We start from the raw sequence: 16,013 nt of genomic DNA, 5'->3' as shown, positions 1-16,013 counted from the left end.
AAGCTTTTGCACAGCAAAAGAGACCATAAACAAAATGAAAAGACAACCTACAGAATGGAAGAAAATATTTGCAAACCATATGACTAACAAAGGATTAATTTCCAAAATATAAAAACAGCTCATACAGCTCACTATTAAAAAAAAATGAACAAACAACCCAATCCAAAAATGGGCAGAAGACCTAAACAGACATTCCTCCAAAGAAGACACATAGATGACCAACAGGCACATGAAAAGATGCTCAGCATCACTAATCATTAAAGAAATGCAAGTCAAAACTACAACGAGGTATCACCTCACACCAGTCAGAATGGCCATCATCAAAAAATCTACAAACAATAAATGCTGGAGAGGGCATGGAGAAAAGGGAACACTCTTGCACTGTTGGTGGGAATGTAAATTGATACAGCCACTATGGAGAACAGTATGGAGGTTCCTTAAAAAACTAGAAATAGAACTACCATACGACCCAGCAATCTCACTACTAGGCATATACCCTGAGAAAACCATAATTCAAAAAGAGTCATGTAGCACAATGTTCATTGCAGCTCTATTTACAATAGCCAGAACATGGAAGCAACCTAAGTGTCCATTGACAGATGAATGGATAAAGAAGATGTGGCACATATATACAATGGAATATTACTCAGCCATAAAAATAAATGAAATTGAGTTATTTGTAGTGAGGTGGATGGACCTAGAGTCTGTCATACAGAGTGAAGTAAGTCAGAAAGAGAAAAACAAATACCGTATGCTATCATATATATATGGAATCTAAAAAAAAATGTTTCTGAAGAACCTAGGGGCAGCACAGGATTAAAGGCACAGACATAGAGAATGGACTTGAGGACATGGGAAGAGGGAAGGTTAAGCTGGGACGAAGGAGAGGGTGGCACTTACATATATACACTACCAAATGTAAAATCGATAGCTAGTGGGAAGCAGCCACATAGCACAGGGAGATCAGCTCGGTGCTTTGTGACCACCTAGAGGGGTGGGATAGGGAGGGGGGGAGGGAGATGCAAGAGGGAGGGGATATGTGGGTATATGTATACATATAGCTGATTCACTGTGTTATACAGCAGAAACTAACACAAGATTGTAAGCAATTATACTCCAATAAAGTTGTTAAAAAAAAAGAGAGAGACTCACTTCAGAGCTAAAGATACACACAGACTGTGTGTAAGGGGATGGAAAAAGCTATTCTGTGCAAATGGGAATGAAAAGAAAGGTGGGGTAGCAATACTCATGTCAGACAAAGTAGACTTTAAAACAAAGTCTGTAATAGAAGACAAAGAAGGCCACTATATAATGTAAAGGGATCAATTCAAGAAGAGGATACAACATTCATAAATATATGTACACCTAATATAGGAGCTCCTAAATATAAAGCTAAAATATAAATTTTAACAGACATAAAGGGAGAAATTGACAACAATTCAATAATAATAGAGGACGTTAACATCCTATTTACATCAATGGACAGACCATCCAGAAAGAAAATCAGTAAGGAAACAGTGGCCTTAAATGACACAGTAGTCCATTTGGACTTACTAGATATCCACAGGACATTCCATCCAAAAACAGCAGAATACACATTCTTTTCAAGTGCACATGGAATGTTCAGCAGGATAGATCATATGCTAGGCTATAAAACAATTCTCAGCAAATTTAAGAGGACAGAAATTATATCAAGCATCTTTTCCAACTACAGTGGTATGAAACTACAAATCAATTACAGGAGAAAAAGTGGGAAAAACAAACATGTGAAGAGTAAACTACATGCTACTAAAAAAACTATTGGTCTTTGAAGAAATAATGAGAAAATCAGAAAATACCTTGTGACCAATGGAAATAAAAACACAACCTTCCAAAATCTATGGGAAGCAGCAAAGCAGTTCTAAGAGGAAGTTTATAGCAATGCAGTCCTACCTCAATAAATAAGACAAATCTCAAATAAACAACCTAACTTACCATCTAAAGGAATTAGAAAAAGAACAGAGCCCACAGTCAGCAGAAGGAAGGAAATTATAAAGATCAGAGAGGAGATGAATAAAACAGAGACCAAAAAATAGAAAAGATCAATGAAACCAAGAGCCTGTTTTTTTTTAAAGATAAACAAAATTGATAAGCCATTAGCCAGGCTCATTATTTTAAAAAAGAGAGGAACCAAGTATACAATAAAAAAAAAATTAAGAGGAGAAAGTACAACCAGTATCACAGAAATACAATCATTTGCAAATACTATAAATAGTTTTATGCCAACAAATTGGACAATCTAAAGAAATGGATAACTACCTAGAAACATACAATCTTCCAAGACTGAGTAAAGAAGAAATGGATAATCTGAACAGATTAATTACTAGTATTGAAAATGAATCAGTAATCAAAAAACTCCCTACAAGCAAAAGTCCAGGACCAGACAGCTTCATGGGAATTCTACCAAATATATAAAGAAGAGTTAATACCTATTCTTCTCAAACTATTCCAGAAATTGAAGAGGAGGGACCACTTCCAAGTTTATTCTACTAGGCTACCGTTACTCTGATACCAAAACCAGACAATGACATTACATAAAAAGAAAATTACAGGTCAGTATCCCTGATGAACATAGATGCAAAAATTCTGAACAGCATAGTAGCAAAACAAATTCCACAATATATTAAAAGAATCATACACCATGATCAAGTGGGATTTATTCCAGGGATGCAAGGATGGTGCAATATCCTCAAATCAATCAATGTGATACACCACATTAACAAAATGAAGGATAAAAATCACATAATCATCTAAACAGATGCAGAAAAAGCATTTGACAAAATTCAACATCCATTCATGATAAAAAAAAACTCTCAACAAAGTTGGTGTAGAGGGAACATATCTCAACATAATAAAGGCCATTTATGACACACCCACAGCTTACATCATACTAAATGGTGAAAAATTGAAAGCCTTTCCTCTAAAATCAGGAACAAGACAAGGACGCCCCCTCTCGCCATTTCTATTTAACATAGTTATGGAAGTCCTAACCACAGTAACAGACAAGCAAAAGAAATAAAATGCATCCAAATTAGAAGGGAAGAAGTAAAACTGTCACTATTTGCAGATGACATGATACTATATATTGAAAACCCTAAAGTCTCCATCAAAAAAAAAAAAAGAAAATAGAAAAAGAAATGTTACCAGAAAGGCACCTGAGTTAAGCAGGACTCTCTCATTTCTTTACTAAAATTTTAACTTATTTGGAATCCAACTTCAATTTCATGAGTTCAAATTACCTTTGTGCTTGAAAACCTTTTTTCCCTGAGAAAGAAAGGTTTAATTTATGATGACATCTAACATGCTTCAGAATGTTCAAAAAGGATGGATATTTTAGACATGGACAGACTATATGATGAATGTGTAGATGCAAAGGGCCTAATTGACTGGCAAATAGCTGGTTTACCAAGACAAGCCTCTAGTACTAACTGGATGGGCATTTTTTGGAGAACTGAGAACTAATTTCTACAAGTCTAAAAACCTGCTATTTCTAGTAAGTAATATTTAGGAGTATTCCATACTCAAACACTTTTTCTGAAAGGATATTTAGCTTGATGTCATCACACTGGACTGACACCAGGAATCAGTCTAATGTAGGCTTGATAAGAGCAGAGATGGATATCAAAATGAATATTATGTTTGATCTTATTCAGTTTTACCACTACATAAAAGAAGGATGTTCTACAGTCTGCAGGCAGTTCAGAGAAGTATTATTAGAAAAGAAACAAAGAGTAAAAATACCCTACTGTACTCTGGTGCCAAAAGGAACATTTCATTGTAATTTTTTATTAAATATAGGCAATAGATAATAGCTGTTTAACTTGCTTTATTGTGTTTACATTCTTCTTTTTTAGTCTTACATTTATGCATATTAAAAATATACAATAATATGACCTAAAAAATTTAAACAACCAAGAGTTGAAATAAATTGCTGTGACAGGACAGAAATATGAAAAATATGGTTAAAATTAATTAGTCCTATTAATTACTACTAATTGCCACTGTTAAGTAGTCCTATTGTTTTATTTAAATAGCATGTATGTAACAGAAAAGTAAATACTGCAGAAAAACACAATGTTAAATGAACATCTATTTTCATATTTTTATATTACAGCAATAACACATGTGTACAACTATTTATTACATCTTATGGGTCTTTTCATCTAGTACAGCTGTGTCCCGGGTTGGCTCTCTAAAGGTTGGTCACCCCAACGGTACAGTACCATTTGGGTAGGGGAAAAAGATATAAAGAAGGTAATATTTGCAAATTAAATAGACAAGAAACTGGTAAACAGTGATGCCTTCTGCGAAAGAGAAATGAGTGGCTGGAACAAGCCAGAAAGGCTTTTTCTTAGTTTTTAAATATATTTTAAAATGTTCGTACCCTGCGTATATGCTACCTATTCGAAACTCATTATTAGTCTTACATAGAGGTTCCCCGCACTGAGCTGGGAAAGGCGCTTGCGTAGCGTGGGGATCAGTGTTCCTCCCGGAACCACAGTGTTAAGAACACATGGGTCGTGGGGAGACCTGCTCAGAGTTCAAGATGGCTGTGTGGTGGACAGATTCAGACAAGCCCGATGAGGTAAGACGGTGGCCAAAACTGAAGGGCCCCCCAAGCCCCAGAAATCAGTTTGAATTTGTGTGTGTGTGTGTGTGAGGGAAGCCATTAGAGCGTTTTAAGGAAAGGAATGCAAGTATTTGGTTTATGACTAAGAGATCTCTCCGGTTGTGTAAAAATGTGGGGGAGCACAATTTCGGGGTCCTCTTGCTGTAGCCTTGGTAATTAGGGCTGTTAGTTTGGACCATTAGCATGGTAGCACTGGATGGAGATGCGGAGCCACGGACAGAGGTTTTGTGACTTTCGGAGGTCGCCCTGACAGGACTTGGCTGCTAGACTGAAGTGTGGCTTGTACGGGAAAGAGCATAACATGGCTGACGGCTCTTCCCGCCTGGGTGGGTCAGAGTGCATTTCTCAGAAATGGAGGGCGTTGGTGGATGTGGAGGAAGAAGAAAGAGTTCTCTTTGGGACACTTAAAGCCAGAGACAGTTAACTGATGCATGTTTTTTGAAAGACACTCAGGCTGTTCTGTGGAAAGTGGGAAGAAGGCATTTGGGGCTCCAGCGGCGAATCTTGCAGGCGGTCAAAGGCTTTAGCTTTGCATCAGTATGAAATGAGCAATTATGACACGGCTTTGAGTGTGAGGAGAGCTGACCAAATGCCTGCTGGGTGGAGAGCAGACCATAGGGTAGAGTTGCCAGATTTAGCAAATAAAAATAGAGAGCACCCAGTTAAATTTGAATGTCAGATCAACAATAAATCATTTCGTAGTGTAAGTATAGCCCGTGTAATATTTGGGATAAACTTATGCTAAAAACGTGATCATTGATCTGACATTCAAATTTAACTGGGCTTTCTGCATTTGACCAGGCAGCACTACTACAAAGGCAGGTGGAGGCAGGGACTCTGCAGACATTCAGGGAGAGGGAAGGGGCCAGGGTGGCTGCAGGGGACGTGAGGAGGGACCCCAGAAAAGACAAGGGTGGCCCTTTTCGTGTACTTTTCCGGGGAACAGCTCTGGGAAGGCGAACTTATCGGTCTTCCAAGCGTTGGCCGAGGGCTCTTCGGGGAAGGCTTCGGCGCCGTGGGCTCCCCGCTAGCCCGGCCTCCCTCTGCCTCCGCGGGGCGGGCGGGCGGGCGGGCGGCTGGGAAGCGGCAGCCAGAGGAGCAAAAGGACCGGCGCGGTAACCCCGCCCTCCGCGCCCGCAGGGGTGGAGCCTGAGCGAGGAATCCGCGAGCAGCCCTCTCTCCCCGGATGACGAGCAGTAGGATAACATGGAGTCGGGCAAGATGGCGCCTCCCAAGAACGCTCCGAGAGATGCGTTGGTGAGTGCGAAGGATGCGAGGCGGGGTGCGAGGCTGGGCGCGACCGCAGCCGGGGACCCGAGAGGCGGGCCCGGGGGGAGGACCTGATGATGGGCTCGCGGGTCGACTTTAGCCATGCCAGGGCCGCCAGGAGCTGGAGATTCGAGTGCCTTGGACCCCGGGGCTCTCTCCCGCCACCCCGGCGGCCCAGCCGGAGGGAGGCTGGCGGCCCGCCGGATGCGCAGGCCGGCCGCCCGGCTTTGTCTCCTGGGCCTCGGGCCCGGGCCGCCTAGTCGTCCCGCCCCGTCTGCGAATCCTGGCTCGCGCCTCCAGTGTTCTGATGCAAAGCTACCCCGGTCGCCACATCTGAAAATGACAACCAGCTGTAACCACCCCTACCTCGACTGGGAAAGCCAACCCGGGCCTTTTTTCTTCTCTTTGCCCCCGCCCCCACCCCCACCCCCGCCAAAAAAAAAAAGTTTTCAGCAAAGAGATCAAGACGAGATTTGGTGTGAACCTGACACACGCTTGGTAGGAAAAGGATGAGTACAAGTTTGCAACCCAGAGAAGGGGGAACCTTGTATCATAAATATAATTACTACCTTCGGTCCAGTCTTGATTTCTATACCTAGATTATGCATCTGGCGTTTTTATTTGAACCCACAGGTGATGGCACAGATCCTGAAGGATATGGGAATTACGGAGTACGAACCAAGGGTTATAAATCAAATGTTGGAATTTGCTTTCCGTAAGTTAACAGAACACCAAAATTGCCTAACTTGTGAATTTTAAAAATCGTTCATTGTAAGAACATTTTCAACCAAAATACTTTAACAGTTAATGTCATAACATGTCATTATACACTTGTCCAAACCCACAAAATGTAGAGTTCCAAGAGTGAACCATAATATAAACTACGGACTATCGGGGATCACGATGGGTCCGTGTAGGACTATCAGTTGTAACAAACGCACCACTTTGCAGGGAACATTGATAATAGAGGATGCTATGCAGGTATGGCATCAGGGAGTATATAGGAAATCTCTGTATATTCCCCTCAATTTTGCTGTGAACCTAAAACTACTCTACAAAAATAAAGTCTTAAAAATATGTGAAGAAAAAAAAACAGTTAATGTTATAGAATTCAGAAAGCAGTAAAAAGGAGCTCAGGCTAGGGAACAGTATATTGTGATGTCTGTTTAAAATTGATCATATAGATAGGACAATTAGATATTAGAACCAAAATTCATAAACTTTCTGGAAATTAGTGAAACTTTTTAAGAAAACTGGCCATAAATATTAAGCTATTTTCATATGTTTAAAATAATGTTTTGTTCTTAAAGGATATGTGACTTCAATTCTGGATGATGCAAAAATTTATTCAAGCCATGCTAAGAAACCTAATGTTGATGCAGATGATGTGAGACTGGCAATCCAGTGTCGGGCTGACCAATCTTTTACCTCTCCTCCCCCGAGAGATGTGAGCAAAATTTTATTTGAAGTTCATTTTACTTATAATTTTTAATTGTAGTTCTAATAAGGATTTTTTTTTTAGTTTTTACTGGATATTGCAAGACAGAAAAATCAAACCCCTTTACCACTGATTAAGCCATATGCAGGACCCAGACTGCCACCTGACAGATACTGCTTAACTGCTCCAAACTATAGGCTAAAGTCCTTAATTAAAAAGGTAAGAATTTTTAGTCATCTTAGCTTTTAAAAAGGGTAAGATGTGTTAGGGGTAAATAGTGCAGTAAATTAAAGGCTAAGATAATTTACTAGGATTTTTTTTAATTTAGTTCCTTGAAAATACTATGTCTGTAATTAGCTGCTATGTTAAAGTATAGAATATATGATCCAAGATTTTTAGGGCTAAAAGGAACTTTATTGTTCATCTAACTCATCAGGAAAGTGAGCCCAAACTCATCTATGAAGTTAGTAGCAAAGTTAAGACTGATTCCCAGGTCTCATAATTACCAATCTTTACACTATACCATAACAGAGTAAATGATATACCATCAAGCATTGGACTTGCTTTCTGAAATATGACCTAAGGCTCTCCCACCACTGAGAAAGTTCTCCCCACATTGGGCTACCTCTGTACCTCTGAAATTCCACTATAAGGAAGTTTCTTAGTGGGTTAAGATATTGACTAGTTAAGATTAAAAAATCATAAGGAAGTTAGCTGTTATCCCCAAATAACACTCTACCTCAAACTTTAAAACTATATAGAATTATATATTTTATATATATATTCTTATCCATGTTTATATAGATAGGTATTATTTGTATTATATGTGTGTGTATATATATAGATATTTGTGAAAACCCTAGTTTAAATGTTGCATTAGAACACTGAACAGAAACAGGACATTCTTGCCATCAATTATCTATTAATAATTCACATCAGCAATCCTAATTTCATTTCCTGGTTAAGTTTAGGTGTCAAGTCTGAACAACATTAAAACTAATTTGTTTTTTAAATCCCCTAGGGACCTAACCAAGGAAGACTAGTTCCACGGTTAAGTGTTGGTGCTGTTAGTAGCAGACCTACCACTCCTACTATAGGTAAGTGGGAGAGGGAAATGGCTTTTCTGGCTGGTAAAGAAGTGCCTCAGCACTTGATTTTGAACTGTAATCCAAGTAAAAAGGTGAGTCAGAAATTCCGATATGTGTTGCCATTAATACATTTACTCGTCCTCTAGTAAAGCTATAAACATATTTTATCAGATTTCAAAATGAGAAAGCGACAAGGAATATCTAATCCCAAATGAGTATAGAATTGGGCATTACCCAACACTGTTGCCGGTATTAACTATGGTAGCAAAAACAGAAGTTTAAGCAGTGTTCTTTCTGGATTTTATACAAATAAAGTTGCCAAACTCACTCACAGCAGTAGCCTACTTATTATCAGAAATTAAATTTCTGAGTAAATTGGCAAGAGATGCAATCAAAAGAAATAACTTTAAAGTATACAAAAAGCTTAAGACTATCAAAGAAAATCATTTTTGATGTAACCTTTTCAAAAGTAGTACTGATTATCCTGTATTGGTCAGTGAGCACCCCTTCAAACTGTTTCCTGTGTCCTTTGTGACAGGTCTCCATCATTCTTTGAGCACTTCTTGCTTCCTGGCACAAGATGTTCCAAGCTCATCTTATATTTTCCTTACCCCAGTCCTAGAATCAGCCGTTTCTCCAAAGAGCCCTGGTTCCTCTTAGTGGAGAATGGCATTTAGAAGCCATAATGTCATTGTTGCTTAGACAATAAGGAGCCCATAAATAATGGATTTAGATTTCCTGATTTTTTTGTCCTACGTTCCTGCTGGATTTCTTTCATAGTCAAAGTCTTTTCAGAAAAAAAATCCCCTTCTCTTTGACCAGTATTGATTTCTTAGCTCTTATAACTTGAGTACTATAGATGTCATATAGCTCTAGTGTAAGCAGCATTTGATTTTTGAGATGTGTAGACAATCTCTTCATATTTTCAGGGTGTGAATTCACATTTCAGCATTTTAAAACCAGACTGGTATAGTATTAATTATACACTTCTAATTATATGCATGTGACCTTTGTAGACAGTTTGCATATATGATTTGTGTAACTTTTTGATCATATACTGTTTATCTGTGGGTTCATATCTCTTAAGTGAATACCAACTTTTTAAAAACTCTAGGCTGTGTTAATCAGTTACATGTGTTGGCAAGTTAACCAATTTTAGGTATCAGTTGTGATTTTTATTCCTAGTTAGACATTTATTGTACATGTTTTAGAGATTTTTAAGTCTACAGTGAGGGAGCTGCTAAAAACTACTATTAAAGATGCAAGTTTTAAACTTTAAAAAAATTTTAAATGAGTTTTATAAAGCATAAGACCTAAGCATATACTCTGTTCAATTTTAAAACCTAAACTCCATACTTACATAAATGTTAACAATTTCCTTATGATAATGGACAAGAAAACATCCACCTACTGTGAATTTTCTTGACAAAATAAAATACTTATATTGCTTCATTAAGCTTCACCAAGTTCTTTGGACCACTCCTTAATACATGGAAAACTTACCTAAAGATGGAGATATGTTAGGCTTTTGTTAGATGCATGTTGATTTAGCTTCATGGGCATAGTAGACACCTCCTAATTCCCAGCAAGTGACATAGAGATTAAAAGTGCCACATAGGGCTTCCGTGGTGGCACAGTGGTTGGGAATCTGCCTGCCAATGCAGGGGACACGGGTTCGAGCCCTGGTCTGGGAAGATCCCACGTGCCGCGGAGCAACTGGGCCCGTGAGCCACAATTACTGAGCCTGCGTGTCTGGGCCTGTGCTCCACAGCGAGAGGGGCCGCGATAGTGAGAGGCACGGCGCGTGCACCGCGATGAAGAGTGGCCCCTGCTTGCCACAACTAGAGAGAGCCCTCGCACAGAAACGAAGACCCAACACAGCCATAAATAAATAAATAAATAAATAAATAAGTGCCACATAAGGTAATTAATAGAAAACTTGGGCCTTTAATTCTGTTTATTTAAATGTTCAACTTCATGACTTCATGTAGCTAAAATTCAGTGCCAGATACTGTGTGAAGAGTTTTACATGGATTATTTTAATTCTCACAAGAATCCTATGAAACAGTATTGTTATCCCCATTTGATAGATGAGAAAAGCACAAAAAGATTAAATAACTTGCCCAAGGTCACTCAGCTAGTAGGTGATAAAGCCTGGATTCAAACTCAGTCAGATCTTTCATTAATTCCCTGTGCTTTGAAGGTAGTTTCTGGTAAGCTAAAGGAGAGCAGAAATTGAACCTGTATAATAAGTCACCTAACTAACATGGTCTGTTAATTACAACTACAGCAACCCCACAAACAGTGTCTGTCCCAAATAAAGTTGCACCTCCAGTGTCAGTGACAAGCCAAAGATTTACGGTGCAGATTCCACCTTCTCAGTCCACACCTGTCAAACCAGGTAACATGATGGGCAGGGAGGGCATGGGGGATTGAAAGTGGTTCTTTTAAAATATTTTTCTGAATTTTAAAATTTGTGAATGATTTGTGATAACAGAACAGTTTGTATTCCTATAGTAATAATTAAATTGTTTTAATATCGTAACAGGAAGGCGGCCGTAATGCTGCAAATCTGGGTTCTTCAGAGGGGGTCTATAAACCCACTAAAATTGTATGGAATTTTACATATATGTAACATTTTGGGGGGAAGGGAGAGATTTCAACATGATCATCAGAGTCTCAAAGAACCCTGTGAACTAAAATAAGTTATGGTCTACAAATCTCAGGCAAAATCACTTAGGGTTAAAGCTCAAGAAAATAATACAACTTAGTATATATCAAATGAAAACTGTACTTTTATTCATTTCACGGAAGTATATGTAGAAAGTTAGAATAATATAAGTAGAATTCTGTTATAACATAGTTTATTCATGAATATGTTTAGATTTCACATCTTCTGAAACCTAACCGTACACCATAATATTGGTCTGTAAGGAAGCATGATTCCTGACCTTGAACATGTGCCTCTAGTATGTTCCATGATGAATCCAGTGCACTGCTTCCCATGACTGAGAACTAATTGAAATTTTAAGTAAATTAAAAACAAAAAACTAACAGAACTTCTTTAACCTTATACTAGATACTAATTTAAGTACTTTAAAGCATTAAAAAATGTAATTTAACTCTTAATGCAGTATAATTATCTATTTCTACTATGATATAGTTTTACTTCATGCTATTGAAATTGTTATTAAAATTACATTCAGCTTTGTTGAATACTTTTTATTCTTAGAAGCATTATACTTTGTGTATTCTTGCTTTATGTCTCATTTTTAATTGAACATTAAGGGAATGTAGTATTTTAATCATAACTCTTTATCTAGAGGCCTGTTGCCATTTTTGTGATTTATGAAATTTTTGTCACCAAAAAAGGCAGGATTATGTTTTTTCCTTCCAGATTGAGTTGGTATAGTGTATTCTTGGCTGTCAAAATACTCATAGCTTTGGGACTTTGAAATGGTAAATATTCATGATGTGTGAAAAAGCATATACATAACTGTATGATCTTAATTACATAAAAATGGATGCTTAGTTATGTAGATACATAAATGAGACCTAAAGGACACATCAATCGGTAAACTGCTTGTGATTACGGATGACTTTGTTTTTTGCTTCTTGTGTTTTTTGGTTTCCTATTATGCACATGTTAACTTTTAAGAAATAAATGTTATTTTAAAAACCTTAAAAAAAGAAATTATTATTAGAATTACATTTCAGCTTTGTTGAATACTTTTTACCATATGTTTCTGATTCTGTGTAGTTCTTAGTTTGGGGGTGTTTTCTCCTCTGTTTACAGTTCCTGCAACAACTGCAGTTCAAAATGTTCTGCTTAATCCTTCAATGATTGGGCCCAAAAATATTCTTATTACCACCAACATGGTTTCATCACAGAACACGGCCAATGAATCAAACCCACTGAAGAGAAAACATGAAGATGATGACAATGATACTATGTAAGGAATATAGTGTAGTCTCTATGCATTTCAAACGTGTAGTTGGTTTTGAGCCCAGTATACCAAACTAGAACATTCTTGATCGAAAACCTAAATGTAGCTGCAATATCTTTCACCTTAAAGTGTTATATTTATTTCTTAAGGGTACCAATGTTTTTTCATTAGGCTTCAAGTATAAAAAGTTAAGTGCTTGTTTTTTAATGGTTTCATTAATGTTGAGTCCTGCTACGGTAATTCTATTTTTGGAAGCAGTTTTCTGCAATGTATCTGACAGCAACACTTAAGTTTCACTTTCTACAGCCTGATCAGTGGACTAATCTTTAACAGCCTAATTTCTAATCTATATTTAAATACTTCTTTTGTAAGATAAAATAGTCACTTTTATTGTCACCAACTTTTTTGATCAGATCTCTCAATTTAGCAAATATTTTTGGAGAGGTTGGATTTAGAGGGATTCTAAATCCATTCTGAATATATTTAAGCTGTTTCTTGATGTTCCCTAACCTCCCACCTCCTCAGCCCCATTTCTAGATCCCATTCATTTTCTGCACCACCTCCTCCCCACAGGCTTAGGTTTCTCCCTATTGCTCTTAAATTTAAAAGGCCAAAACTGGAACTTTAGGAATATAATTCCTGATAATACAGCTCAGTGTCATTTTCATATTTTTAAAACCTGCTTTACATGCCTGATGGTCTATGGTTCACTTTAACCAGAAGGTTTGCATTTGCTGTTTTTCTCTCCATACCAGAGCAGTTGGGTTTTATCCCTTGCCTTTTATGCCCATTGAGCATTACTCTGCTTTTGACAGGTAGTTTGGGGTCAGTTACATTCAGTTTCAGTCTTATATTCCAAGTTGATAACTCCACCGTATTTCACAATTTGAAATTTAACACAAAAGATGCTATAGCTTAAAATCTGCCTTGATAAGTATACTTACACTGGACCTAGGCAAAACCACTGAAAAGCAAGTGTTTTCTTCCTTTTTACCATACATATATATGCTTTGATCACTACTGCTTGAACCCCCCCATTGGTATAATTCAGATTTTTCCAGCTTATTGCTGAGGATGTCACACATAAGATGGGATCAAACCTGAAAGTTTTCTAATGGTTTTCCTTCCTCTAGAAGGCCAACACAAACAAATTAGTGTGATGTGACTTGCGTTTAGGTGCACTCTGCATAGGCTTCCCAGTAATGTTGCTAAACACCTTTCCCTATTTTCCATTTATACACATCTAAACATCTTATTGAGAAAGACTGCAAAGCTTTCAAAAATATAAACAGGCTTGTGTTGTTTTTGTTTAAGTAAGTTTGACATATTCAACATAGGAATACTTTTGCAGAATTTCTACAATAAATTTTTATATCATAATTTAGAACTTATAGCCAAGGATCCTCAAAACTGAAAACACAAGTAAGTTTTATCTTAGGATGGTGCTTGATACATCAAAGAGAAATAGTCCAGTAACAGGGAAGAATATCTCATCAAAACTGTGATGCAGTGTTTTTGGATATTAGGAAAAGGTGATACCAGACTTATAAAAATAGATCTGATCATCATAGGAGAGAAATGTTCATTATATAGCATAGGATGCCATTACTTGAATGTTCTCAGGGAGGCATGTCAAAAGGCCTAGGTTCTAGTCCTGGCTCCATCGCTAACCAACTGTGTGACCTTACTTCACCCATGAGCCTTGTTCTCCTCACTAGTAATAGGAAAATAACACCAACCCTGCCTACCTCACAGGGATGTTGTGAGGGTTTAATTGGTATATGTGAAAGTTCTTTCAAAATTGTAAAAATGCTGTATAACTCTAAGGAATTGTTAACGTATTTGTTCCAAGATTATTAATAAAAAATTGAACTTACTGTATTTCTCACTTTTGATTTAAGGGATTCAAAGAGGATGAACAAGGCCCAGTAATTCTGAGGTCCAAAAAGCAATCAAGATTTGCTTAATGGATGATTATAAATCAGGGAATTGCTTGCTTTTATTTGGAATCATCATGTGACTCATCATAATGAAGCAAAATAAATATGAAAGGATATGGGTTTAAATCTGTTAATAACATAACATGCTCTGTCTTTCTTTAGTGGGAATTTATACATATAATTGAGGTTGCAATCTGAGTGTTCATTCTCTTAGCCAGCCAGTGGGTGGTTTGCCCTTTCAGATGAAGACTGCTTTATCTTGCAGATCTCCCTTTCCTAATTACATCCACCCATTCTAGCATCAAGAATGACTTTAGGGACTTCCCTGGTGGCACAGTGGCTAAGAATCTGCCTGCCAATGCAGGGGATCGAGCCCTGGTGCAGGAAGATCCCACATGCCGCAGAGCAACTAAGCCCATGCGCCACAACTGCTGAGCCTGTGTTCTACAGCCCGCGCACCACAACTACTGAGCCCACGTGCTCTAGGGCCCACATGCCACAACTACTGAAGCCCATGCACCTAGAGCCTATGCTCCACAACAAGAGAAGCCACTCCAGTGAGAAGCCCATGCACTGCAATGAGGAGTAGCCCCTGCTCACTGCAACTAGAGAAAGCCCACACGCAGCAACGAAGACCCAACGCAGCCAAAAATTAATTAATTAATTATTTTAAAAAAAGAATGACTTAAGGCAGCTCTTGTCCTCCGGCTTCCAAGTGGAATTTTTTAAAAGATGTACTGATAGTAAATGAGGTGAGGACACTGTCGTCCCAAGTTCTTCCTTCTACAAGTAGGAAACAAGTGTCTTTGATCTGAGTAAGAATATAGGAATACAGCCACTATGCAGGGAGAATGGAAGATGTGGCCTAAGGGGTCCAGAGTGAAGAGAAGTACTCAGGAGGTAAGGAAAAAAACCATCAGAACGACAGGTACAAAGCAGCGTGTATAATTATGCCACCATACACCAACACACGCGTGCACACGCATACCCTTTTTATATGCATTAAGTAGCTCGAGACTGAAGGAAACCAGTCTTACAGTGATTGATTGCTTCTAAGAAGGGAAACTGATAGCTAGGGGACTAAGGTAGGAAGGAGTCTTCTCATTGTACCCCTTTTTGACTTTTGTATCATGTACTAGAGGGAAGTTTTGGACATAAAAAGGAAAAGAAAGGAAGCAGGAAACACTGAACTAAAGAAGAGATTGAACTCATTTATGATATGATTATAATTTTTTTTCTATATACAGGCATACATATGTTGTCTGGGGGTTAAAAGTGAATTTGCTACACTTAAGCCTAAACCTTTGCAGTGTTTTATCAATAATTCATAACTCTGTATTAAATCAGGAAGCACATACTTGTACAATTCTAGTTTATATACGCATAAGTTGTTTGTTATATACTTTCTTCCTTGACTAGGTTGTAAATTCCTTCAGGAGATAAGTGCTGTCATCTTATACTGCCTCTATTATGTCCTAAGCATATAGCAGGTACTCAAAATATTTGGCTATTTGTGTTTCCCCATTTTCTGGATTAATGACTGAAATAAATGGGGAAAAGATCCTGGAAGCAGAGTCTGGTAGAAATTACTTATAAGGTACAATCAGGGGTTGATGGATGGACGAATGGCAGTTGTAGAGTCTAAGTGTTAGGTTTATGGGT

The 16,013-nt window shown here is 38.0% G+C and overlaps 1 protein-coding gene across 2 annotated transcripts; it reads left to right on the top strand.

Annotated features, from left to right (window-relative positions):
• Nucleotides 1-5,838: 5,838 nt before the first annotated feature.
• On the top strand, nt 5,839-14,691 carry TAF9B (TATA-box binding protein associated factor 9b). 2 transcript variants are annotated; one of them, XM_036840749.1, is made up of 8 exons: nt 5,839-5,926; nt 6,572-6,653; nt 7,249-7,385; nt 7,461-7,595; nt 8,398-8,473; nt 10,755-10,865; nt 12,261-12,417; nt 14,313-14,691. In XM_036840749.1, exons 1-8 carry the CDS (start codon nt 5,876-5,878, stop codon nt 14,341-14,343), a joined length of 780 nt encoding a protein of 259 aa, XP_036696644.1. In that variant the 5' UTR covers nt 5,839-5,875; the 3' UTR covers nt 14,344-14,691. The 2 variants fall into 2 exon arrangements, with proteins under 2 accessions (XP_036696644.1, XP_036696645.1); XM_036840750.1 differs by lacking the exon at nt 14,313-14,691 and having other exon boundaries at nt 12,261-14,287.
• The last annotated feature ends 1,322 nt before the right edge of the window (nt 14,692-16,013 follow it).

This window comes from Balaenoptera musculus, chromosome X (assembly GCF_009873245.2).
Source record: "Balaenoptera musculus isolate JJ_BM4_2016_0621 chromosome X, mBalMus1.pri.v3, whole genome shotgun sequence".
Classification (NCBI taxonomy): Eukaryota; Metazoa; Chordata; class Mammalia; order Artiodactyla; family Balaenopteridae; genus Balaenoptera; species Balaenoptera musculus.
Note: the sequence above shows the minus strand (reverse complement) of the source record. Positions and strands in the feature narration are given on the sequence as shown.

What these genes read in the sequence shown, in the direction of transcription:
- TAF9B (XM_036840749.1), top strand. Translation starts at nt 5,876, where the DNA reads ATGGAGTCGGGCAAGATGGCGCCTCCCAAGAACGCTCCGAGAGATGCG. An exon ending in CCTCTCCTCCCCCGAGAGAT is followed by an intron (nt 7,386 to 7,460) that starts GTGAGCAAAATT and finishes TTTTTTTTTTAG; the next exon opens with TTTTTACTGGATATTGCAAG. An exon ending in GTCCACACCTGTCAAACCAG is followed by an intron (nt 10,866 to 12,260) that starts GTAACATGATGG and finishes CTCTGTTTACAG; the next exon opens with TTCCTGCAACAACTGCAGTT.